Genomic DNA, 26,070 nt, shown 5'->3' with positions numbered 1-26,070 from the left:
GAAAATAAATTGTATGTAATTTTCTCTATTCTTATCATGAGTCCACTTTAATCATGTTCTACAATAATGATATCTATGGTGTACTAATAATACTGTCATATCATTATGAGTGCTTTCAACCTCCATGTAGTTGCAACCCAGCCATCAAGAGGACACGGGAGCAAGTAAACACTATAAGCACACAAACTTATTACACAAAAAATTTAGAATGGTGATCAATACAATATGTGTCATGGTGATGTAATGAACACATCCATAAGTTTCTTAAGCACCAAATAAACTTTATGAACAACACGGCATGCAGCGGCTTTCCCGATGTTCTCCGCATCACTGACACTGTACAAACATGAACCACTCGCAAAACAGCGCGAGGCTGTGATACAGTCTGTGAGACAGTAGATGGCGTGTGGTGTTCAATGTACGGCTCCAGAAGGTCTTTAAATAAATGATTCCTTGTCGGCAGAATCGATAGCGCTCGTACAGGAAGTCATCATGATGTGATAACGGATCTTGGCGATCTCGAAGAACTCTCTCCCTATAAAACGCTAATCTGACTGATACCGCTTCCTCATCGATGGATCTCTGAGGAAGGGAGCTGACACTTTTCCCCGGGGGAGTGGCAGCTTATCCAGCGGATCTAGCTCAAGCCTGCTCTGGAGCAGGTTCAGGCTTATGGATGTGTTGCTATGGTGATTTTTCCAAACTTGCTTTGAGGAACCGAAAAGCCTCACTTATGTAATCTCATCCTGAAAATGATCCGGCTAACTCAGTTAGCCACGTACGAGGAATAGGGCCCTGACCTTTGCCAGAGCAGTTTTGCGCTCACTCTAAAGCAGAACGTGGCTTTGCTAAAGTCTTGTTCTGGCTGGTTGAAATGAAACTTTTGATATGTAGATGTGCTCGTTACCCCATGTTAGACTAAAGCAAGAAAGAACCTGACCTCCACCCAAATATTTTTGTTTACAACAGGACAGACATTAATAATATTTGTATTAGATTTTCGGATGAGAAAAAAAACCATAGTGGTTCTCAGCTGGGCGGCATAGTAATATCACAGGAGATTAAGGCCACATAACCGCCCCTCTAAGGTATGGTAGATACAAGATCTATCCATTTATATTCACATTCATACTGTGATATTGGCCTGTATCACTGTCATATGTTATTCACGTCACTGAGACAGGGAGTCTAGTATGGCGACCTTGGAGCCCGGGTGAAGATAGAAGGGGGGGAAGACGTAGATAAACAAGTAGGCAAGATTTCTAACGCAGGGAAAGAACGGAGACTGGGGTTAATAAAAAATAAATCAAAGTGGAGATAGAGGGCAGCCTTAGTGGCAGCCTCTAAATATTGTGATAGGGACTGAGATATTATTCTTGGTAAGTATCTCAGTAGTAGGACTACTAGATAGATAGATAGACTAGATAGATGTCTAATTAAGAGGGCCATCAGAGTACAATTACTTATAAAGTCATTTAAAGGCTTTATTGATCTCTAAAGGGTCTACTATAATGTTAAACAGAAAAGCAAGACATTGACATACATCTGTCCACTGTAGTTGTCGTGTAGTAGCGCATGTTATAAGATGGCCCATGCATAAGGCACAAAGGAAACGTAAATGATCGGCGCTCCTAAAGTGGCACCCGGTAACTTTTTCCCTTAACCAGTCAGGTTTCCTCCAAGCAGCCTGTCCCGGGCAAACAAATAGAAATATGCTGTGTTGGCAGTTGGATCCATTAATCAAGGGCTCCCATGTGAATTCAACTAGCAAGATAAGAAAGTAGGAGACCGACCAATAGGATTAGAATGTTTCTGACTACAGTTTGATAGGCTGCTCATATAGCAAACAAACAAAAAAAATTAAAAGTGAACACTATCTTTCAGGTGTTATTAGCCAGACTTCTTTTTGAATCCTTTCACTTAATTCCTCCACACGAGCCGAAGTGTCAAAGCCAAAGCATCCGTCTCTGTGTGTAATCAGCAGCCACAGTTGCTGTCACACTCCATCAAAGCGTTTCTGCTGCCCGTACACTCCAGCGGAAAGGTCCAGGTCAAATCTGACGTGTCTATTCTTAAGAAGAACTTCACTTTTTGCCTTCGCCGCCTTTGTAACCAGCATCTTGTACCTGCAGTTACAACATTTGAGAGGTTTCTTGGTGGAGCATTGGTGCCGGTTTGTGTTGGGCCAGAGATGGGGAGTGCACTCTTTATTATCAGCGGTGTGGCTCAAAGACCAGCCCTGAAGCCTCAGGTAGCCAGCTTTCTAAAAAGGCACAGGTGTCATCTCCTGCTGCCTTCTCTGGCAGAGACCTTGACGGGGCCATCTCAGCTCTTTCAGTTAATTCCTTGACGTCTGTTTCACGTTTTTGTCATAGCAGTTAAGGGGGTCCCAGAAATTATTTTCTCTGCCTGGTCAAGACTTTTTTTTCATGCTTTTATTCAATTCTTCAGTGGCTCGCATAGAAGTTAACACATCATCCATCTTTTTGTGCAGCTCCACCTTTATTTCAAACAATAGCTTTCATTATTAGTGTTGTGTTTTTTTTCCCCGTTGTGGATCAGCTTCTTTGACTTTATGACTTATGTTAAAACTCAATACCTAACGGCTGGCTCAGTAACTGTTCTCTATCTGACTCGTGGGGAGACACCACAGGATCTCACTGTTAGCAACTCAGTAACGAACACCCACAGAACACACGAGAGATTGGATTTTCTTCAGTTCAGTAAAGCACTGTACATTATTTTATACCTCCATTCTACCCTAAATCCCCCTCCGCCCCCCTCCCTTGGAGATGTCCTCCTCCTCCTCTGAACTTTCACCGAGACAAGTTACACCGTGTACGTCGGCCAAGTCATAACAGAGGGTTTTTTAATTAACCATAGTCTCCTTCCCCACTCGTCTTCTCCTGATTCCGCCTCTGGCTGCCCATCACAGCGACCGTCACTGCAACTGGCTCACGTTCTTCTTTGGGCAGTTGAAGTGGCAGTAAAAGTGGAGTTTAGGAAAGGAGTTAGGAAAGGAGAGATAAAACCAGCAACCTCTCAGCATGTATTTCTGAATCCTACATTCAAAGATTGATTATATCTTTGATTTTTGATTTTTTTTCTTCTATGTGTCAAGTTTTTGGTGCATAATATATATATATATATATATATATATATATATATATATATATATATATATATATATTCTTTTCCAAATATAAACCGTCACATTCAATTGCGCTCTCTCTCTCTCTCTCTTCTGTTTTGTCTAAATATTTTTCACTGTGTGACCTCTATGGTGTGTCTCAGGACTATAACAGGTATTTTGGTATGGTTATTTTGCAGTAGTCCATTGATCGCAGTTGCTTTAATCAGGAAAACCACACATTACAATGTGCAATAACACCGCACTTTGCTGCGACACTTTCCAAATTGCTTTCTTTTGATGGTTGTAGAGATTTAGGGAGAGTCTTTCCGCATAAAAGCAAAATATGAATACCCTTTGCTTCCTCATGTGGTTGGAACTGCCATCTCTTTATGTCACTTCTTTCATCTTGCACAAAGCACTCAGTGTGAATATACCAAAGCAAGAAAGTTAATTTCAAGGTGAGGGAAATGCACATGGCTCAATTTGCACCAGTCTTTATTCTGGCATGAAACCAGATCCATTTAGAATTGAAATTCATGATCCGAGATATGTATTTCACTTAAAATGTACATATTCCTGACTAATTGAAATGTATTCATAAACCTGGGGTGGTTTTTCTCACATTAACATGCATTATAATGAGTGTTCTGCAGTATGTTCTGCCAAGGGCAGCGAACTAAAACGCCTTCCACGCTTTATTGGCACCTTCACACTGACCTCAGTAACTTCCCATGAAAAAGGTCTCTAGTTAAACCTGACTCTTTTGAGAGTGGGTGTTGAAATGCCTGGTTCATTAGTGCAGTCGGGACATAAGGGTACATTGGGTCCAGGTTGCTCCACCTGCTTCTAACCTTCAGCACATGTACATTAAGTCTCACATGGAACCTGTATACCAAATGCTGACAATGTGAAATTAAATTGAATACCAACAGTCTCCCTATTGTAAAATTATTAACAGAATGTGTTTCTTCCACTCTAAGAGACATCTTCAATGGATATTTTGCTGGAAATAAGTTAATAACACACAGAGTTTAGTTGGGTTATTGGTGGGGTTAAAGTATAGATTTAGGTTAAGTAATTAGAATACACATTTTTGCACAAGAAAATTCAGAGACAGTATATCTGCTGTGGGAAACCAAACAACCTTTGTGTCGAGATTTCAGGACAGTAGACTAGTCCAACGATACGTTAGCATTTCTGTGTAAAAACATCTAATACGAGTGATCACAGGATCAATATATATTTTATCTTTCTCCCAAAACTGAACAACTGGGCAATGAGAGCCTCGATCAGAGAGGTCACGAGGACCACTGACAGAACTACAAGTTGCTGAGATGGCACATTTTGAATGACAACAGTCGGAGCAGAACATGCTTGGCGACATGTGAAAGTACTGAAAGACCTCCCTGCTTGAAAAACGAATGTAAAATGTAACTTTTGTCATAATCCAAAGCAGTCTGGAGGAAACAGACAGCTAAAAACTAGTCGAACAACATCCCTGCTGTAAAGCGTGAAGGTTGGCCGTCTCATGCTGTGGCTGCTCTTTTCAGCGCAGAGGGACACAGGATTTGTGAGGTTGGAGGAAGAAAAGCAGCCAAATGGGAAACCCTATGTTATGGTGACAGCTTGTGCTCCCACATGAGGGATATACAGTCATTTCAGTCAAGAGAGTCTATGTTTATGAACCTAAAGTCTTTATTGAGTAAACAAAGATCAGTTCATTCGGGGTTAATGCACAATTATGGGAAATAACCGTATAATTGGTCAGCCCTGTGGCTTGGCCAGTGTTTATGTTGTGAGATGGAAGTGCAGGAGCAGCTTTTTGGGGAAAATAATAGTACACTGATTAGTGAGTGGGTATACGGAGTGAATATTAAGCTTATTTGAGAGGAAGATATGAATCTAGATGGGGTGACTTCTTGGATTTTTACCTGATTTGACTTTTTATTTTAAAGGCAAAGTTTGTGAATAGAGAACTGCCAAGAGGAGGAGCTTAAATGATTGGATGAAAGTAGTTAATGAACAAGTAGAAGCAGAATATTTAGGAATAAAATAGTCACCCCTGACTGCACTTACGCTAAGCTGCATATCAAATCAAAGCCCATCCATATCACTGCAGTGGCTTCAGGACAAGAAAGTGACAGTCCTGGTATGACCCAGTAAAAACCAGGTCTTAAATCCCTTTTGAAAATCTGTGGAAAGACCTCAGTATAGCTGCTCACAGACACTTCACTTTCAGCCTGACTGAATCGGAGAAACTGTGCTCTGAAAAGAAATGGGACAAAATCCTACTTGAAATGCTTCAGGCTGATACAGACTCAGAGGTGTCATCGCTGCCAACATTAATTAACTATTGACTATGTGGTTAAAACTAACTTGGATGTGATGCCTTTCATTGTCAGTATGTCCAAAATACAAACATTTTGTGTGATAGTATCCCAAAAAAAAAATCACCATATTCCATTTTAGAGATCATGCTGCGACACCATACATTGTGAAAAATGTTGAGCTGGCTTGAGACTGTCCAAATGCACTGGATATCATTTTGTTCTTTGTCAGTGAGTGTGTCAAAATGTATTGCGCGCTACAGCAGGAAAAATGCTCAGACTCGTACCTAAAACGGTTGAAAAAATGTGGGATTGCAGAAATGTAAAAGGGACGCAGCACCAGGCCGTATCTCTCCTCAAGCCAAATGAAAACTCAGAGTGATGCGTCAAACACAGGTCTAGTCACAGTGACAGAGACAGTGACGGTGAGAGTCCAACAGTCAAAAGAGCCAGCTGCCTGTAGGCTTTACCAGAAAGGACCTCGTCAAGGTTAATACTGAGTGACTTGAGTTTAAAATCCGGTTGTTAGAGTAAAGAATAGCCAAGGGAGGGAAAGGGAGCTCCGTAAAGATGACTGTTTGCATGTTGTGTCAACATCTCCTCTGAACATGGAAGATATATTCTCATTTGGCAGAATGCATAGAGATTCACTTGCAGCAGCCGGCCTTTATCTCTGCACGCACACCTATTGACTTGTTTTTGTCAGCTGAATGAGAGATAAAAAATAAAAAACAGGAAGCTATATTAATAGACACACGTGATCCCCGGCAGTAGAATAGTTGGTATATTCTACGGGAGATAACGGGCTACAGTAGCCTGCTTCTAATGCTCAGGTGAGACTGACAGCTCTGCCTGCGGGTTGGGGGAGTGTGTCTGATACTGACAGACCAAATGTCAGCGCTGGAATGAAATTGCTCTGCAGTGATGGTAGAGATATACGATGTGCTTAGTTCCCATCTGACATGCAGTAAATGCATCTTGTCATCCGTGACGGGGTGTTTAACATCGGCAAACTGGAGGTGGACTTGTCATTAGGCCTCATAATGTGGTACTCACTGCTATAAGTAGAACACATTCCGCTAATACACAAGTGACAGCTGTGGACAGCTGTGCATCATGTCCTTGCTGTCAATTAGAGATATGCATTATTTAGTGACAGGGAGCCCCTCCCTTTTATTCAATTCTTTTCCCTTTTCATTATTCACCAACATCTACGGGTGACAATTTAATGCAAGTTCACACTCGCCAAATCACTGGGGTAAACTACCAAATATGTTTATGCATACACACAGGCGCACATATACATAAACAATACAAATTTAGATTGCGTTCCCTCTCAAATAGCTAGCCTTGAGGCCCTTTCCCTGTGGCGTATGAAGTAGGAACAAAAACAACTGGATGTCTCTGAAGGATTGTGCTGGTATTTTTGCATTTTTCAGCATATTTACAAATCATGTATACTTAAACTACTGTCAGACATTTCCAAAGCATACCATAGCTTTTTTTTGGATTTCCAAAGGACAATCCTTCCTGCCAGACAGCTTTTACTTTGCTTTCAAATGTCATTGCCTTTTCTTTGTTTTCTTTTTAAATGAGGAGCCTTGAACCTTACATTTTGATCTTCACATGGAACATCGTCAGTGTGATGGTTTTATATTTGTCAGAGTTATTGCTCTGTGATAATGCAATTACCACTCCACTCCCCAAATTAGGAGTTTCTGGCTTGTATGGCAGTGAACTTTTACCCAAGCTTGAAATTGCCCCATCAGAGAACACCTGTGTGGCATTACAGCTGTTCTTTTATATGACTGTTTTTCTACTATATCCTCTTTTTCTACTATATGCTATAACAAGCTAAATACTGCACATTTTTTAATTCAAGCAGATCATTCCAAAATGTTTCTGAATGAATAAGTTGGCACTCTCTCGGTACATCGCTCTCTCTCTCTCTCTCTCTTTGTTTTGTGAATTTGGGTGACCAATCTGCTGTGCTTCTGTTGTCAATGGCTCATGTGTCCTCCTTTGTCTCTCCTTGTGGGTGTGTGTTTTGTCTGTAGGAAACATCTTTGTGGTGAGCCTGTCAGTGGCAGATCTTGTGGTGGCCATCTACCCGTACCCTCTGGTCCTCACCTCCATCTTTCACAATGGCTGGAACCTGGGTTACGTCCACTGCCAGATCAGTGGCTTCCTCATGGGCGTCAGCGTCATCGGCTCCATCTTCAACATCACCGGCATTGCCATCAACAGATACTGTTACATCTGCCACAGCCTCAAGTATGACAAACTGTACAGTGACAAAAACTCTGTCTGCTATGTGATGTTAATCTGGGCGCTGACTGTGGTCGCCATCGTGCCCAACCTGTTCGTGGGGTCACTGCAGTATGACCCGCGGGTTTACTCCTGCACATTTGAGCAGTCAGCCAGCTCAGCGTACACTATCGCAGTGGTCTTCTTTCACTTCATTTTACCCATCATGATTGTCACATACTGCTACCTGCGCATTTGGATACTGGTCATACAGGTGCGGAGACGGGTCAAGCCAGACAACCGGCCCAAGCTGACGCCGCACGACGTCAGAAACTTTGTCACCATGTTCGTGGTGTTTGTGCTTTTCGCCGTTTGCTGGGCTCCGCTCAACTTCATCGGCCTGGCCGTAGCGATCAAACCAGAGGTGGTGGTTCCCCTCATCCCCGAGTGGTTATTCGTGGCCAGCTACTTCATGGCCTACTTCAACAGCTGCCTTAATGCCATTGTGTATGGTGTGCTGAACCAGAACTTCCGGCGTGAGTACAAACGCATTGTAGTGTCAGTGTGCACGGCACGCATCTTCTTCCAGGAGAGCTCGAACGACGCAGTGGAGAGGCTCAAGAGTAAACCGTCACCACTCATGACCAACAACAACCAGGTCAAGGTGGACTCTGTCTGATCCAGAACTCCGAGAAAAAAAAATGAAGCAAACATGAAAAGATATGCTGTGACTGAGCGTAAAAAACAAAACAAAAAAAAGAGAAAAGGTGAGAAAAATACCAAATATGAATATACCACAGCTTCTATCTCTGAGCTTAGTCATATGGTGCTATCTGACCTCTGAACAATCAGTAAAAACAGGGGTGCATATTATCTTTGTCTTTTATCAAGCACTCCTGTTTGACTCTGCAGTACTTGTAGTACAGTAAATATATGATGTCCGTTTTGTTTTCATGTTTACAGTGATGATATAAATGTATCATGCGTTATATAAGTATTTATTTTGTATGAAATGTTATGTTAAATGAAAACAACATTTTATCAGGCTAATAAAAAAATAAAAAACTACAAAAGATGGTTAAAAACATAACCAGAAGTTGATCAATTTAACCAATTTAAATATTCTCATTTGTGGCACTGTAACACTAATTGAGTGTAAGCAATGTGGGTTGCTGCTGTCTTATTATACCCTGCAATACATTAAGTGGAATATATATTTGAGTCTCTCTCTCTCTCTCTCTCTCTTTCGCTCTTTCTCTGCCACGTTGTGTGCTCATTATACTGTATGCATGGTTATGCAGGAATCGTTCTAATGCAAAATAAATCTCATATTGATAGACGATGTGCTTTAGTCCTGTGTCCAATTTTCTCCCAAATGCAAGTTTATTGCAATCCTGTAAATGCATAACTTTGGTCATTTTTCATAGTTTTAACCATCTTACCTAATATTAGCATAACAACGCACTCCCTAAAGCAATTTCTGATATCTCATAGACAGCCTCTCTAAAGTTCAACGGGGGAAACACGAACTGTAAGATGAAGTAGTAGAAGAAGAAAAAGTGCATGTAAACAATTACAGCAAGTGAAGTAGATTAAAGTTAAACAAGGAAGTGAGTCTCTAAACTGTGATGGATGTTAGGTTGCTATTGTTACCGATAGGCATGAAAGCCAAAAACTATGAAAATAAGATCCAAGTTATAAATGACATAACCGAATGTCCACTCAAACTAATGTAGCTTGATACAGCAGAGGTGTTTCTACTATTTATTCTAATTTGACTATAAATGGTTGGAGACAACATTTTAAAAGTAGAATAAGGCAAATACAATTCAACCAAACGTTGAATCAGCATCTCTCTCAAACAACGTCAACAAAAACGGAACATTATAACATTCATTAACGGGCCGTTGTATAGGATTTGGTGGCATCTAGCAGTGAGCTTGTAAATTGCAACCAACTGAAACTTCTCCCGTGTGTGGAGAACTATACGGTGGCCAACAGGAAAAGAAAACTGTTGAAACTGAACCCTGTTTTAAGGATACATCTTGGTAGCGGATCGATACTCTGTATCGGTCTATACGCAGGTTTAGGTATTTTAAATCGTAATCAGGATGCAGAAAATGGCATCGGAACATCTCTAAATATGATAAGGCTTTATGTTAGGCACACCCCCCCCTCCTCCCCCCTGTCAGTCACACATGTGCTGTAGTTCAACACTGAAGCTATAAGGTTCTCTCTACAAACACATTTCAAGGTTAACATTTCCATCTATAAGTTGGAAGGCGCAAGTGTCCTTCTGCTGTGCACAGGAGGCAGGGACTGTATAGCCTGCTGTACGTCACTGCTTGCATGTGTGTTGCACTGCATGCGCGGGCAACCCGGTTAGTGGAACACAGACAAAGGCATCATGCATCACAGGGGAGGAACGGCTCAACTACGCATTTGAAATCCACTTGGCTTACATAACGGCCGCTGACCATCATCCTCAAAGCGAAAAGCTGAAAGAGCCAGCTCCCAGCAGACTCCCCACCCCCTTCTGTTTAATCCCAAGAGCTGTGTGTGGTAGGAAAGGACGGAATGGGTTGTGGATGAGCAAATGTAAAAGTCCCAGGGATTTGCACTGCCCCAAAACAGAGTCATACTGTAATCTGGGCCCAAAGATTTTTAAAGCCCAGGATGTACGTCAATAAAGAAGAGAAAAGTCAGGTGTTCCATGACCAGTCACACTGATTTAGGCCCATCTTCTATAACCGATTCAACACCAAGAGAAGAAAATAGAATGTGTCCGTTAGTGTGTCAAGGCCATAGATCAAAGTACCAGGAGAGCATATCCTTCGAAAAGCAGAACACAACAAAGCCCACACTGTCTTCAATAAAGCTCTGCATTCTGGGACATTTTGACAGGAAAGATCTCTATTTCTTGAAAAATGTGGTTATAATGGACACTGGACACGTCAATACAATACTGATTCACTAGACTCTCAGCCAAGTAAATGTCTCTCCTGGAGTGGTACTGTTGATCGATTAAAAAAAAACTAAACACACACACACACACATCAAAACACAAAACATGTGTTCTTCATCAGCTGTTCTCAACCACTGGTGAGCCTCATCTAGTGGGTCGCGGAGGTACTGCCAAATGGTTTGATTAAATTAAACAAATATCCGTTTTTGTAATTTAATTTGTAGGTTGATGAATCTAAATGTACTCAAGAATTTACATTAATAAAAGATGATTGATGAATTTCAATGACCAGTTACGTTTTAAATATCACTAAGCCAAACATGACACATCAAGAGGTAGGTCTGACTCATCTGATGTCGACTTGATGTAGACTCGGTATAAGCTTGGCCTTAAACTTCAGCTGGCATTCTCCTCCCCACCCGCTATTTATTTTGCAGGGTCACCAATGCTGCATCCTGGGCTTAGCGCCACCAAAGGCAATTGTAAATGGTTTCCAGAAATATAAAAAATGATTCAGTTTTTGAAACGACGAAGTGATTTGGGAGACAACCCTGCACAAGTAAAAGCTCCAAAGCATGAGGAAATATGACCCTTCAATTTAGATTCATAATGGCCAGCAGTGATTGGTGAGGGTAAGCAGAATATGTATTTTGGTCATTACAACTGACAGTGGAATAACGCACATTCCACATTTATTTTTACTCCTATTTTTGTCATGTTGTGCGTTTTTTCAATGATTTCAACAATCAGAAGTGGGCCTTAAGTTGCAAAAGGTTGAGAAGCTCCGCTCTACATGTGTCTCTCTCGCTCTCATATTTTGCATAATATAAGCTCTCACCAAAACAGTCGATGCGAGGTCTGAGTAACCAGGACATTGTTTTCGAAGTGGCAGGTTGCTGTTGAATTTTTCAAACATCATTTTCACTTCTTTGAGTGCAGCAGGCAAAATTCAGTTGAGCTTCAAAAGTGTCAGCGGCAGATATCTCAAACTTTAGCAAATAGAGACGAAAATGCACTCTTCATTACTGCGTTACACAAGAGTAAGTGGGGAAATGTGTTCAAATGTGCTTCTTGAGTCACTCTTGACATATTTTAAACTCAAGTTCTGCTTGCTGGCCACAGGGGGTGAGTCTCCAGACACAAACACCTCTTTTCACACGACTTAAGTTATGTACTTCAGTAACCTAATGACATCTGAGCAAGTCCTGTTTGAAGAAGGCCACAATAAAAGCTAATTTTCATGCCCATTCTTTTACTGTTCGCCTCTTTTTTTTTTACTTAACAGCTGTCTTTCAATGAATCTTGACTTTCAAAGCTGAGCCTCTTTATTTGTAACATTATTTTAACTGACTCTTTGATATTTTTACTTTGAACCTTTGAACGTCCTTCACTTGAACAAAGCTGGATACAGGATGCTAAAAAAATAGATGTTTTTCACGGTGTCAGTACTCAATTTAATATATATATATATATATATATATATATATATATATATATATATATATATATATATATATATATATGTCTGTACACAGTCGCTTTATTTTTCAAATTATCCTGCTACAGAATCTGCAGTATTCTCCTGTCATGCAAGCAGCAACTTTTACATTACACACAGTAATTGGATCTATTGTTAATGTAAAAGATATTGATTGGTGCAGCTTCAGCTCTGGCCAGATCAACATCCTTGAAATGACTACAACAAAGCTACACAGTTGTTGCTCGTTGTTGGTGATCCTTGCACTAATGTTTAGTTGTTTAGTTTACCAAGTTGTTCATTTAATACCATTCTAATTCATTGTATATACTGTGCATTTTAATTTTATATTCTATTTCTTCAAATTCAATATCTGCTCTGTTATTTTATTGTACTATACATATTGTCATATATCTAATACATTTAGTTTACCCTTTAAGGTGCGGCTGTGTCTCTGATGTTTGTTTTGGATGGCTTTGAGTCCCAATTAAAAATGTTTAAAATTGTTAAGATTCTGGATATTGCAGGTCTGTCCTCCCATGTTTCCCTGGCAGAGACATAATCCACAGGAGGATTCAGAGCTGCCAACTGGGCCTCATGAAAGATCCCCAGAGCTGTTTTGCACTTTGAGAAAGACAGCAGAGAATTCATAAACATCTCACCACCAGTGGAGTTACATATGAGGTGAGATGTCAAAGTTATGTGTTGAAGAGAGGTAACCATAAGCAGTAACAATGCTAGACATTTTCATACTGCACTTCCACACTAACCTCTACATTTGTGCTAAATTGAATGCAATCTTTTTCAGGATATCCAGCAGCATGACAATGAGCCACTCGTCAGACGTATGTCTTCTTTAAAAGAATGTCATGAAACCGTTTCCATTTGTGTTTGCTACTCCACAGTATATTTATTTCATTCTTTCCGCCCAGAGCAGCCGCTTCGCTTCTCGCCTCATTCAGCTATTCTCTCTTGCAGGTTTTTTTCTTACTTTCTCCAGCTGTCATCCAATAATGGAAGTTGTTTTCACATACCTTTTACCACATTTCCCATTGAGAGGAAAATACAGACAGGAAAGGAGAAAAAAAGCGAGTAACAATGCACGCAGAAGATGCTCTCAGTGTGTATCATTATAAAGGTTTCAGAAGGTTTCAGAAGGATGCAGTTGACAAACGCTATTCAGTTTCTTTCTACTTTCTAACAAAAAACAAGCGTTACGCACCTTTTTCATATTCATGCCATAATGGAGATACATGTGCAATCCTCTTTTTCTTCACTACTTTAATTCATAATCATAATAATCATAATTATGATCATAACCATCTGCAAAAGTTTAGCGTTATCATTCCCAATTTGCTTTGCTCTAAAACACGTGCTGTGAAGAGGCATGACTGAGGGTGGATGAAGTGTTGAGAGAAGTGCAACATACTCCACACACAGTGGCAGGAGTATGTTGCCTCTTCATAACATGGCGCCAGAATCACCACAGGCTTATCCGTCCATTATCTTTAACCACTTATGTGCTCTTTTGATTTACAGAATATGGTTTTACAGGGCAAACATTTTCAGAAGAATGGAATGCTCAGATGAAGGCTGTGATAGGTGTACAAAGTAAAATAATGATTGAACTATGGCAAGTCTGGTCTATAAGCTGTTAAGTTATCTATAGTAACAATAATGTTCCAAAATGATGGAAATTGCATCGATTAAAGTCAATATCTCCGAGTATATTTTAATTGAGTTTTATAAACTTAGTTCGGGAACAAGGACCACGCCCAGAACACAGCTCATTTCCGCCGCACAAAGTATTTAAGCACAACGAACTTGTTCACTTCGTCTTTGACTCACTTTCCAGATCCCTCCCCACCAATCCCTTTTTTGTCTTTCTATTTTCTTTCTCCCTCTCTCTCTCTCTCTCTCTGTCTCACTGGATTACAGGAACAACGGGGGACTCTGCACCACCAGAGCTTCTGAAGAGACGGCCCCCACTCAACAGTCTCCACTCCCCCCCATTCCCACCAGATGCCAACGGTCCCCCATCGCTCCCCTCCAACCTTGGGTTCTACAACCCCTTCTACCCTCCTCGTTCCTTCTTCCCTACACCCTTTCATCCCTCCACCCCTTTCCGCTTCCTAAATCTAACCCTCTCATTCCATCATGCAATAAACCTTTTGAAACCCATATTGTTATTAGCGTGGTCATTGCTAGTGAATTTACTGTAGAATGTAGGCAAAATGATTGCTGTGATGTGATGTGAACATGTGATTAATGGGAGTACAAGCACTTTTGGATGAAGTCCAGTTCTATCCATCCCTCCCGCTGGAAGGCTGTCTTTCTCACAAGCAGGCATAAAACTAAATCATGAGACAGCTCACTCCGCTTGCTCACGACTCTCCAGGGGTTCCCTGTTGCAGCTTGTATTAAGTTAATACTGTATTGTTTGCCTTGCGAATGGCCAACGAACACACGGGGCAATAATAAAGATGCTCAGGTTTCTTTTCCTGTTTCCAATGGCCTCGTGTTTTATCAATGATTAAAGTGGGTTTGGGAGAGCAAGGTCTCTGTTCAGCCCATGAAATCTGATTAAACGCTTATATTGAAAGATATGATGGATTCTCATTAAAGACAATACATCTCATATTAATGACAATTTATTATTTCCACCACATGAAAAAAAGCCTTTTCTCATTTAATGATGATATTTTTACATATATAGAGAACATTTTCTGTTTTAACAAGATACTTTCATGCCAACAGGAACTTTTTGGTGAGGAGAAAAATATCAATTTAAAGCCCACTGAGAAGACACTGCTGCCTATGGATGACAGAGTTTAGACAGAGTAAATAGCAATAAAGCCATAGGCTTTGTAATATTCATACCTTCCAATAACGGTTGCTCGATATACAGAACAGCACGTCGCTCACTGTACTACGTCACTTGCTCTGACCTAATACAAAAACATCCACATTAAACGTGTCAGTGGTTTGCCAAAAAAATATATGCCATCATTTCTCTCCTGGCAAACTGGGCTGACAAATAGTTTTTTTGTTCCAATTAGCTCAGAGGCAGAGATGGCCTAAAAAAAATGTAAGGAAGACCTGTACCTGAGGCCTGTCTCACTAAACTGGATTAATAACTTAAGTGGTCATTTTAACACCTGGAGGCCTTTTACACCGGCAACATAGTCTGAAGTCAACTACTCCTTGTTTAATTCAGAAAACTCCCCTCGCTAATTCAACGTCGGAATCACAATTTTTTCATGTACAAAAAACTCAAATTATGCATAAAGCCCGCACGAGAGTGCTCGAGTATTTATCAGTTCAACCCATAGAATGTATATGAGAAGAGGACGCAGTCATCGAGACCTCACCCACTGGTTTGTTGACTGCCGTTTTGAAGCCTCGAGTTGGATTACGGCCATCGGTTTGGCTGGTTCAACTGATTTTCTGAGTTATATTTTTCTCTCATCAGGAGTAGAAAGAAACATGAAACTCTTTAAGGACCATTTGGTAGACGATTTCACCTCTTGATGACCAATTTTAACTTGATTTCATTATGACTCATGCGCTACAGTGGCATTTGGGAGTTCAGAATAAGAAATATAGCACGTCTATGCAAATATCAGAGGAGATTAGATATGGTAGGGTTAGAGACAGGATATATTGGAGCTATATTAGCGTAGGAGCAGTTGACATTAAACTAGCATCATTTCTTTTTGATCCGGGTTGTGTACAATACTGTGTGAGCGCTGGATTATTTCATCCAAGGATATTCCCAGGAGAGGCACGAAGATGACTCATGTTTGAGGAGCTGGGTTTCAGTTGGCTCTCAGACAACACTGACATTCTTTCTAGCGCTCATCCTTTATTACTTTGAGATATTAAAAAACAACCTGTGCAGTACCTGCGGACACGGTTTCATTGGACAGGAACTCGGTGCTCCAGTCATGAGTGCACGTGACTCTGATGAGGTGAGCCACGCAGCATTCCTTAGGTGCTCTCGAGGAACACTTGCCAGGGGAGTGTGAGGCTGATATCATTATAGCTTGAGGTGAGATGTATGTGTCCTAATTAGTGTGATACTACTTTTACATTGTGAGATAATTAGATTTTATTTAAAAATCAGATTTGCAGATGATATCATTATCTGCCATGAAACACTGACCCTGGTGTGTAGCTCACACACACAACGCACACACACACACACACACACACACACACACACACACACACACACACACACACACACACACACACACACACACACACACACACACACACACACACGTGCAGATACATACTGTATATCAAAGCCTTTTAACTCAACTTACTTGTTACAGTAGGGAAAGCATGGGTGTTACTAATAACAGCAAAACAATTATCTGTGAACAAGATCAGGCAGCGGCAAGTTTGTGTGTGTGTGTGTGTGTGTGTGTGTGTGTGTGTGTGTGTGTGTGTGTGTGTGTGTGTGTGTGTGTGTGTGTGTGTGTGTGTGTGTTTGAGACTCCTCTTAACTCTGCTGATTCAGTCCCCTTATTCTATAGGATTCTGGAGGTGATGCAAAGACAAGAACGGAGGTATGATACAGCTGATTCCCTTATTGAAACAGTAAAGGGGCTTCACGGTGGTGTGGTGGCTTGCACTGTCGCCTCACAGCAAGAAGGGTTCGATTCCCGGGCTGATGTTCTCCCCGCGTCAGCCCAGGTTCCCTCCGGGTTCTCCGGCTTCCTCTCACAGTCCAAAGACATGCAGCTTTGGTTTAATTGATGACTAAATTGTCCATAAGCGTAAATGTAAGCATGAATGTAATCCGTCAGCCCTGCGATAGTCTGGCGACAACCCCCCACGACCCTGAACAGGATAAGTGGATCAAGATAATGGGTGGATTGACAGTAAAGTATAAATGAAAGCATTCACATTTCTCTTTATACCTGGATTAGAAGCATTTATGAAAAAGCTTTTTTTTCTTCTTTTCTTCCTTTCCTAAGAGCACTTTTGCTCTTTGCATGAACTTAATTTGACAGCCCTGGTTGTCTTGTGGACTGGACTAGGTCAATTGAAGATTTTAGTGTGAGCTGAATATATATATATATATATATATATATATATATAAATTACTTTTACCTTACTTAGATATTTAACTGCCTCATGTCTGCAGCTTTTCTTATCATGCATAAAATCTTACAAATGGGTAATTTTTTTCCCTTTTAAAGTTTTAAACATTTACTATTTTGCTAAACTAGTCCAACAGGATGTTAAATATTCTGTATTGCAATCGAAACATTTTTCAAAATAAAAAGTATCCATGCCATGGTGAAATTCAACACATTAAAAACATCAGTGAGGCAAATGGAAATAAATATTTTTTTCAGAACTGTGAATGTATAAAAGCCATGGCAGTCTAGATGTCTATGTCTTTAACCACTCATTGCATTATTTACATTGAAGGGCAGTCATATTTCATTGGATGTTGGCAGCTATTTTTAGAAACCTGAGAGAAGTGTAGGCACAAAAGGTTATCTGGGTCACATGTATGTATGTCTTTGTGTGCGTGTGTGTGTGACTGTGTAAGGTAGAGAAAAGGTAATAGAGACACATGTTTTCAGCTTCCATGCGCATGCTTTCCCATCTGCTTCACCCCCCTTCTATCGTCAACCGGGCTCCAAGTCTCAGTGACGTCAATAATGTGACAATGGTACAGGCCAATATCACAGTATGAATGTGAATATATATGGTTACATTTCAAAGTATGGATATGATTGATTTTACACAAATACATTTCAAGACACAAACACTTTTTTCACCCACACAACGTACAGTTACGATCAGATGTTGATGCCGGACACTAACATGATGTTACAACGTGAAAATTGAAACTCACATAATTGACAGCCTGGTGACAAGGCAAAGACAAATGCTCTTTTTGACTCACTGAGGTTCAAGTCAATGTCAAATGAATTTGCTGAGATTGATTCATGTTTGGAGTTGTCCTGGTTACATGGACAGTACATCAAATCATGTCAAGACCAGCAGGTTCCAGCAAGTCAGGTGTTTCCCTCCCCTCCATATGTGCTTAGGCTGTGTCCAAAATTCAGAGGCTAGATCCTCATTAGTCCCCATGTTTTGACCAAATACATCATATCGGGTCGACTGTCCCATTTCAGTCCCATTTCCATCACCATCCGTGGTGCATGTGTCCATTGTAAATGCTTGTAGATATTCATGCAATCGTTGTGATGATGATCAAGGCTGAAAATATCATTTGACCACAGCGTATTAAACAGGTCATCAGTCTTCAGGTAAATGTAAGAAAATACACTGCAGGATGTGAAATGTAATTTGGACACATTTACCAACCAGTCTGACACAATTGATTGTCTATCATGTGTTCAAATGAGAAACACAATCGAATGCAGGTGTTGTTTCAAAGCCTTTGTATTCTGTTGTTGACTGTCCATCTATCGAATGTACCTGAAGTGTAAGTTCAGCTGAGTGCAGGCAGGCCTTGCCGCCTGGCTGGGTTTTGTTTGTTATATGTACCCAGGAGTATGGTTTTGTTATGGTCGGTTGGAGCTGACACAGTCTTACCACACTTCAAGTCAATGAATGAGATAGTAGCCTACAGTTGCTCTGATTGAAGAGGTCAGTGATCATCAACCGAGAGGCTAGTGGTCTCAAATAAAGGCCATGAAACAGCAGTGAATACTAAATCAAAGGATACACTCACCACAATGGACACACTTGGTTCACGCCATGGTTATATGGCAATGATTTAGGTAATATAATCAGATTAAAATGCAATAAAAGAAAAGCACTTCTGTCTCACAGTTTGCCATCAAGCCTGAAAACATTTCTTTCTTTTCTTATTTCTTTCTTAACTTATTACCCAATAACTATAATAAACTGAAGAGAAGTCATTGATAGCTTATTATGAGCTTGTTTTAGGCAAGCAACACTATCACATAAATGCAATGATTCAGTTTAGGCTTCAACACAGAGAGCAGTCTTACGTTGCACATTTTATTCGTGCTTGTTCAGTAACTGAAAGAGGTCATTCATTTTTTAAGGCTATTATTTTTTCATAATATTAATATTACACAGACCTAGTGCCAGTGCAGGCTTGAAAGCCAACTGAACAGTGAAGGTCATTATCACCCTGAAGCCAAAAAGTCAATTACGGCTAATAGATCATAAGAGGGTCAATAAACCCGAATTAAATGAGCTATTTAGACATAAGGAAGCACACACGCACACACAGACAAAGTAAAATTGTACATGAAATTAATGAGAAACGACAAATATGTTAATGTGTATTATGTCGGATGATTTCCCTTTTGTACCAGAGTTTGAGTCTGGCTTTCTCCAAAGTTAAACATACACCTACCAGCATCTCTAAAGGTATGTTTAGAGAAAATATAAAATACCCAAAAATGTGTCTTGCATTAGTCATGCAACCAGTGCAGCAGCCGAGGTCACTCACATAGACGTGCTGGTCACGTGGATAAACTGTTTGTCAAGAACGTGTATTGTTCATGCTGAGCTAAGGTAATCTCCACCCGACTCAAGCTCTGTATGTGACGTGCTGATGTTCGAGTGTCAATCTTCTAATTCAACGCTCGAAAATAGAATGTAATGTTGGTAGTGCGTCTCCGGTTTTATTTTGAAACACTCACCTTGTCTCTCGCTTCATATAACTTCACTTCCAGCCATTGTGTGTTTCCCGCCTGTGTGATTGCCTTCTCCGCCCTGATCAGTTCCACCTGTGTGTGTGTGTTCACCCTCATTTCCTTCCTTGTGTATTTAGTCTTTGTGCTTCCCTCGCCTCGTGTTTTACCTTCGCATCCAGTGTGTAGCAGTCAACAGGTTTCCCCAATTCTTAGTTCGGTTTTGGTGCCAAGTTTTAATCAAAGTCAAGTTTCTTTGAGGTTTTGTGTGCATTCATTGAATGACATCTCCTGACAGTTCTTGTCCAAGCGGATGATGAGGTCCGAAAACAGTGAAGAGACCCCATAGTCTGTTTAACGGTCCAGGTGTTGTGTCGGATACTGTTTCCCCGTCGATGTGTGTTTCTCCCTACCTAATGCTTAATTCACATGCATCAGCTAAACAGTAGACGGCAATCCGGAGATCATGTGAGTGGATGAGAGGAGGATGGTTAAATTATTTGGGTCCGTCAAAGAATAATGGGTAACAGTAGACTGCATTGCCGTTATGCTCTTCCCTGCAACGAAATTTACAAGCAGATGTTACGTAGCTCCCTCACACAAGGATAACGTTGTTTAAGTTTTCAAAAGAAAACATTTTAAAAGCTATATGCATTCATAATTTCATAAAATATTCAATATATTTTATGCCATTACCATGGCGTCATGTGTGTATTGTTTTGCAGTGCTTCCATTCCGTCGGACTGTTTGTTTTGTTTTTTTCCGTGCCGTCCAGATGGTGTTGTCCGTCTGCTGTCTGCCTGATTCATGAGAATGCAACATAAACCTGAAACAGCCCCGATCACCAACGTTAACCACTGATGAGGGTCGAACTGTCACTTAACTCATCTCAGTTGGGGATTCATGCGCCCACAGAAGGAATTCATCATTCTTCACTGTAAAGATCCCATTATTGTAGAATCATAGATCATAACTAACCTGTGAAATCTAAGTATTTTTGTAAGTTGCCTTTTTAGGTTTTATTTCATTTCAAGTAAAAGTTGTGCATAATGCAAGTTTGATTGATTGCATCAGTAATACTGACACCATTTTACCGCCAGTTCATCTCTTCCCATGTGTCTGCAGACCCCACATTAAACAGACGGATACTGTACAAGTGCATTGACATGTCAAAGAGAATTAAGGAAGTCTTGATGGTTTTTCAAATTAATGAATAACTGTATTTAAATTGAGTGGCCAGTTATTTTTAGCTCTTTTCATTATAAAGTGGCATATTCAGACCATCCAAGCCATCCCTTCGATGGAGTCTGAATGGGAATTGGCGTACGTCTCCACAGCGTTTTTTACTTTTAATCACTGCACTAATTAAGAAGTCCTCCGTTGGTTCTGGATGAAACAGGAAAAGCAGTGATGGATGGGTTTAAAGACAAATAATTAAAGGGAGTCGAGAGAGAGAGAGAGAGAGAGAGAGAAACGCTCAGAGATTGTGGTCTGCTATGTTTCAGCTCACAGCAGGGTTCCCTTTTAGCAAAGGTCCAGGCAGTGACACTTCCTCCTAATGAGGGAGCAAGACAGCTTTTGGACATGCTGGGAAGCCATTAATAGTGTTAACTGGGCTAGCTAGAGGAGAATACATCCTCCATGACATAGCATGTCTCTCTTTGTGACTTGTGAAAGTCTTACAAACACACATTTATACTGTACATACCTTAACAAACTGCCTTATTTTAAAATATCCGACAGCTAAAACGAAGACAAGCAAATGTGTGATCATTTTCTTTACCTTCACTCAACAATATCACAAACCATCAGCGATCAGTTAGCAGAAGCTGCCCTACGGATATTGAATTACAATCTTACAGATCAAATTCAGCAGCTGAATTTGATTAAAGATACTCAAAGTCTTTATGTCTTCATTGGCAGTCATGTTGTCCTTGGCAGTAACGTTACCGTTAATTAAAGTGAGAGTGGGAGCCACTAAGTGTAAATGTGATTTAGATCTAAATAGTATCCTTGTTGATATTATTGGTGGTGTTTTTACTTTGTGTTTACACCTATAAACTGAGTCAATTTAACTTTAATTACATAACTAAGAATGATTGCATGAGAGCATTTATCAAGGGGGCAGAATACCAGTGTGGCTGCTAAATCCAAAGTCACCAACTTGGCTGGATCTGATGCGTTACACTGTTTAGTTACAATACTTCAAATACTTTACCATGTTAGTGTTAGTTCTAGCCAGTTATTTGTCCTCTTGTTGGAGCTCATATCACTGTTTCCGCTCTCTCCCGCTCACTCTATTACTCGACCCTGATCTTAAGAGAAATAATATGCCTTAAATATCTCATCTGTGAATGTGAATTGAAAGTCTTTGCAGCTTTTGCGGTTCAACGTTTGCAAATCATGATGACCTTTGACCTAGCTTCACTTGTCAAACTCTTAACGACTTTGTCTTCTAAATCTTGTGAATGTTAATACGCCAAATCCGCCTATAATAACCAGTCAGCGACGGAATCCCTGCATATAATAGGAGCTTAGATTTTTGTCACTTTAGCTGAAAGGATACATGCCAACATTAAGCTCAGACTTGGGTTGTGAATAAAAGACCACAAAGTAGCACATTCTGCACGGTATGTAATAGGCCGTGGTCTATCGGTCTATCGCATGTTTTGAATTTACAGAAAATGATACGTCACCATTGCACAGTTGTCTTCAAGGGTAAACACCCCAAGAATGCAAAAAATAGGTTTTACATTAAACAGTATACTGGATGTATAATCCTGCATTGAAGTTGTGGGACTGTGGATATGAACCTTCTGCTGCAGCTGACTGATGATATTTCTTCGAGATTGATCGTTCTGCTCATGGAGCTTAATGTAAAATTCTGCGCGGGTCTAAAACTGAGTCCTGGACAGTTTGTGTACCATCTTTCTTTTTTTAATACTTGAACCCGAGCTTTACTTCACTTATCTTGATTTTGTTTCACGCATCACCTCAAAATATAATTTCACGAGTGGCTTCACATCGACATATAGAAAGGGATTCAAAGTAAACCTGCTTGTCTGTTTGTTACAAACATGACTTTTCTCTTCTACTGGACTGTACACTGCTGGTATGTGGTGTGCTGCTCTGAGGGTAGCATATGGGTTTAATGAACTGTGTTGTACAGGACATATGTCTTCTCTTGCTTGGTAGAGAACAGCTCCTCCTTTTTTCAAGGTGGTTCTATCTACCATTGTATCCCACTGTGAATGGTATCACTCCAGAGGTCAGTGTGCTAGCTTATGTGTGCATACTCCTGTATGTCTATGTCTGTGAAATACACAAAGTCATATACTGTGAGTGTTGTGCAATAACTTTGAAGAATCGACTTTGTTAAATGCTTTAAAAAGGTCACATTTAAGGACAGTATTCGTGTTTCCATTCACACATTTTTATGTGCATTTCAAAGTATCTCATTGAAAATGCTGTATAGTAACTGTAAAATGTAATAAAACTGCACAGCTGCCCAAAATCGTTTTTATGCTCAATTTAGTTGGTGTTTTTTGCCTTTGTGGAAAAAGAGTTGATGCACTAAATGGGATATAGAACTGCCTTTACTGAATAAGTTCTGACATAGGGAACATTTAACTCGCTTCTGCTGTTTCTGCTGTTGGTGTCTTCTCTGATATTCCCATATTGTGCAAGTGCTTGTCTTCGTCTTCGGACAGCATGAAAAATGGCTAATACTAACTGAAATGAAAAGACCAATACAAACCTGCCCATTCAAATCAAACAATACGGCAAGGAATCTCTGTGTGTCTGTATGTGGGTATCCTTCAAGTGTATTTCACCAGCGTTTCTGACCGCGAGTACCAGGACTTGGGTGTGTTATTTCCCGTGAACCACAGTGTATTTCACCAGTGTTTCTGAGTTGGTTGTTTTTACTAATTTACATTTCTTTTTTGCAATAATTTCAAAAAGTTTGCTGAAAGACTGCTTGAAATGGTGTTTAAGATCGGTCTGATGGAGCACACTTGTGTGGAAGAAGCTCTCTGATTAAGTATTTGAGCCGGTCTAGTGTGATGGAAATGTTCATGGCTTCTTCCATATTTAATGTCAGTAGATTACCACTGCTGTCAGTGGAACAAGGACACTTTCAGTCAAGAGAGCTAATAGGCAGATGTAAATAGACTTTTACACAAAGAGGTCCAGTGATTTGTACAAGTATTTGAGTGTGATAGTGTGAGACACAGGGCGATCTAATCTGATAATATAGATCATATCAACAGGATTATTCTGGGAGACATCACAATTTTAACCCACAGAAATGTAGGCTTTCCAGTCTAGATATACATGTTTCATTGTGTAGACTAGTACCCTGTTTTCAACACAATGTCAATCTCTCTTCTCTTGAACTGGCATGCAACTTCAACACACGCTCATCTTTTGACAGAGTTTATCGAAAAGTATGTTCACTGCCTGTGTTGCGAGGTGAAGTTGTCCTTGCGCTACGTACCCAGTATGCTACATACTATACTTGAAGCTGTCAATACAGCTCTGCAGGAATGGAAAGAACACAATAACCCTTTACTGCAGTCGCATTTGTTCTTCTGTCTTTTTGCAGCCTTGTTGCAGCTGTGCCTCAGGCTGAGACAAACAGCTCTGTCTGGATGCCCCTGACAAACCTTTTTCATGTTGTTTATTACTTCTGAATACCTTGTGCTGTACATTTTGCCCATGCCCCAAATATTTAGCAAACAGGAGCTATGTTTTCGCAGCTCTGATCCTAGCGAACGTTTTGCAATCGGCAATCACATGCAATTTTCCAAAGTAAATACACTTTTACACTCTCTTATATTTCTCTATTCTCACATTTTCATCCGGCACTTTTTTTTTTGTGAGACTTATTTGAACATGTTAGCTCAATGAGTGCTTGTACCTCATCAGATCATGAATTTAAACCCCCCCCAAAGTACATTATTTACCTTTCCAGGCATCTATATTTAAAGCCAACCAAGCAAATACAGTAAACCTTCATTCAAGGGGCAAAGTGTCATCACCTCTTATTCCCTGTTTTTCTTTATTCTGAAGGTTGGCAAAAAAGGATTTCACACATGATGGCAGCACCCCCAGTTCTCTACTTGCAGAAGCCATGAGTGCACATTTCAGTGTCCATGCACACAGACTTGCATACTGTCCTACATGTGCTAATTGGAGCTGGTTGATTGATGTTTTTGTTTTGTATTTATTATCTTATTGTTATTTTTTATGTTTATACACATTGTGGGTGAGGGCAATGGTTAAACAATGGACGAAGCTAGTATTTAGTAGTTGAATGCCTCAAGGAACAGTATATAGAAAAGTTCAAGACTGTTATTGTTTCTGAACTGTGAAGAGAGAAAACAAAGTTTGTGATGAATCTGTTTTGGGTTGTTTCTTCACCCCAAAAAAGATTTAGGGTTTAAATTTCATTTAAGCTGCTTTATTTTAGGGGTTTCGCAAAAGGGAGTCATTTCATACCCTTAGGACAAGGGGAGTATTCAGACTATTAAGACTACACAGGGTTAAAGAACCTCCTTCTCCTTTTCAAAACATGGCACCAACTTTACCAAAAATGCAACTTGACTGCTGAGTATTTGGCAAAAAGGCTAACAGGAGGAGAAGTCAACCAGTCATATCGCTTCATATTGGGTGTAGAGGTCTGGTAACATGGTAACATTCCCAGATTCTTGTTGTCTTCAGCCCCACCTTAGTAAGAATACTTCTCTCTCCCTCTGAAGCAACACAAAGCTTTGTACAACTTTTTGTTCCAATATGAAGTAGTACTCAAAACCTATAAACAGACTTTGATAGTTCAAAGCGGGGTACTTCCCCTTTAAAATTCCAATTCTACTTTCTTTTTTACTCCAACACTATTGAATGGAAGACCTAGAAAGCTCTTTCAGACTTACTGACACAGTGTATATTGTCACACAAACTTGTTCGAGTCATCAAGCAGGACAGCCTGGTAATTTACAGATGGCGATAAACACAGAGAGAGAGAGAGAGAGAGAGAGATGGGATCACAGGGTATTGAAAGAAGAAAGATCAACTCTGATGGGAGGTTGGGACAGAGTGATGAAGAGTGTGAGTGTGTGTGTGTGCGTGTGTGCAGTTGGCTCGCTTGCTACATGGTTGGCATATTCTCAGTTGGATGAGAGGACATTTATGTGATGTCGGCACGCATTAACCTCTCTGAAAATACATCGGAAAAAAACAGGGACACATATGCCCAG

The 26,070-nt window shown here is 40.3% G+C and overlaps 1 protein-coding gene across 1 annotated transcript in view; it reads left to right on the top strand.

Moving 5' to 3' along the window:
* The window catches only part of mtnr1aa (melatonin receptor 1A a), a gene marked incomplete at both ends in the record, with an annotated part of 34,786 nt that extends 26,400 nt beyond the window's left edge, over positions 1-8,386 (top strand). Inside the window, one exon of the mRNA XM_079159707.1 lies at positions 7,518-8,386. Coding sequence (XP_079015833.1) covers positions 7,518-8,386 — 869 coding nt within the window. The remainder of the gene's footprint in view (positions 1-7,517) is intronic.
* Positions 8,387-26,070: the final 17,684 nt, after the last annotated feature.

This window comes from Pholis gunnellus (assembly GCF_910591455.1).
Source record: "Pholis gunnellus genome assembly, chromosome: 5".
Classification (NCBI taxonomy): domain Eukaryota; kingdom Metazoa; phylum Chordata; class Actinopteri; order Perciformes; family Pholidae; genus Pholis; species Pholis gunnellus.
The sequence above is the reverse complement of the archived record's forward strand: the minus strand, read 5'-3'. Positions and strand labels throughout refer to the sequence as shown.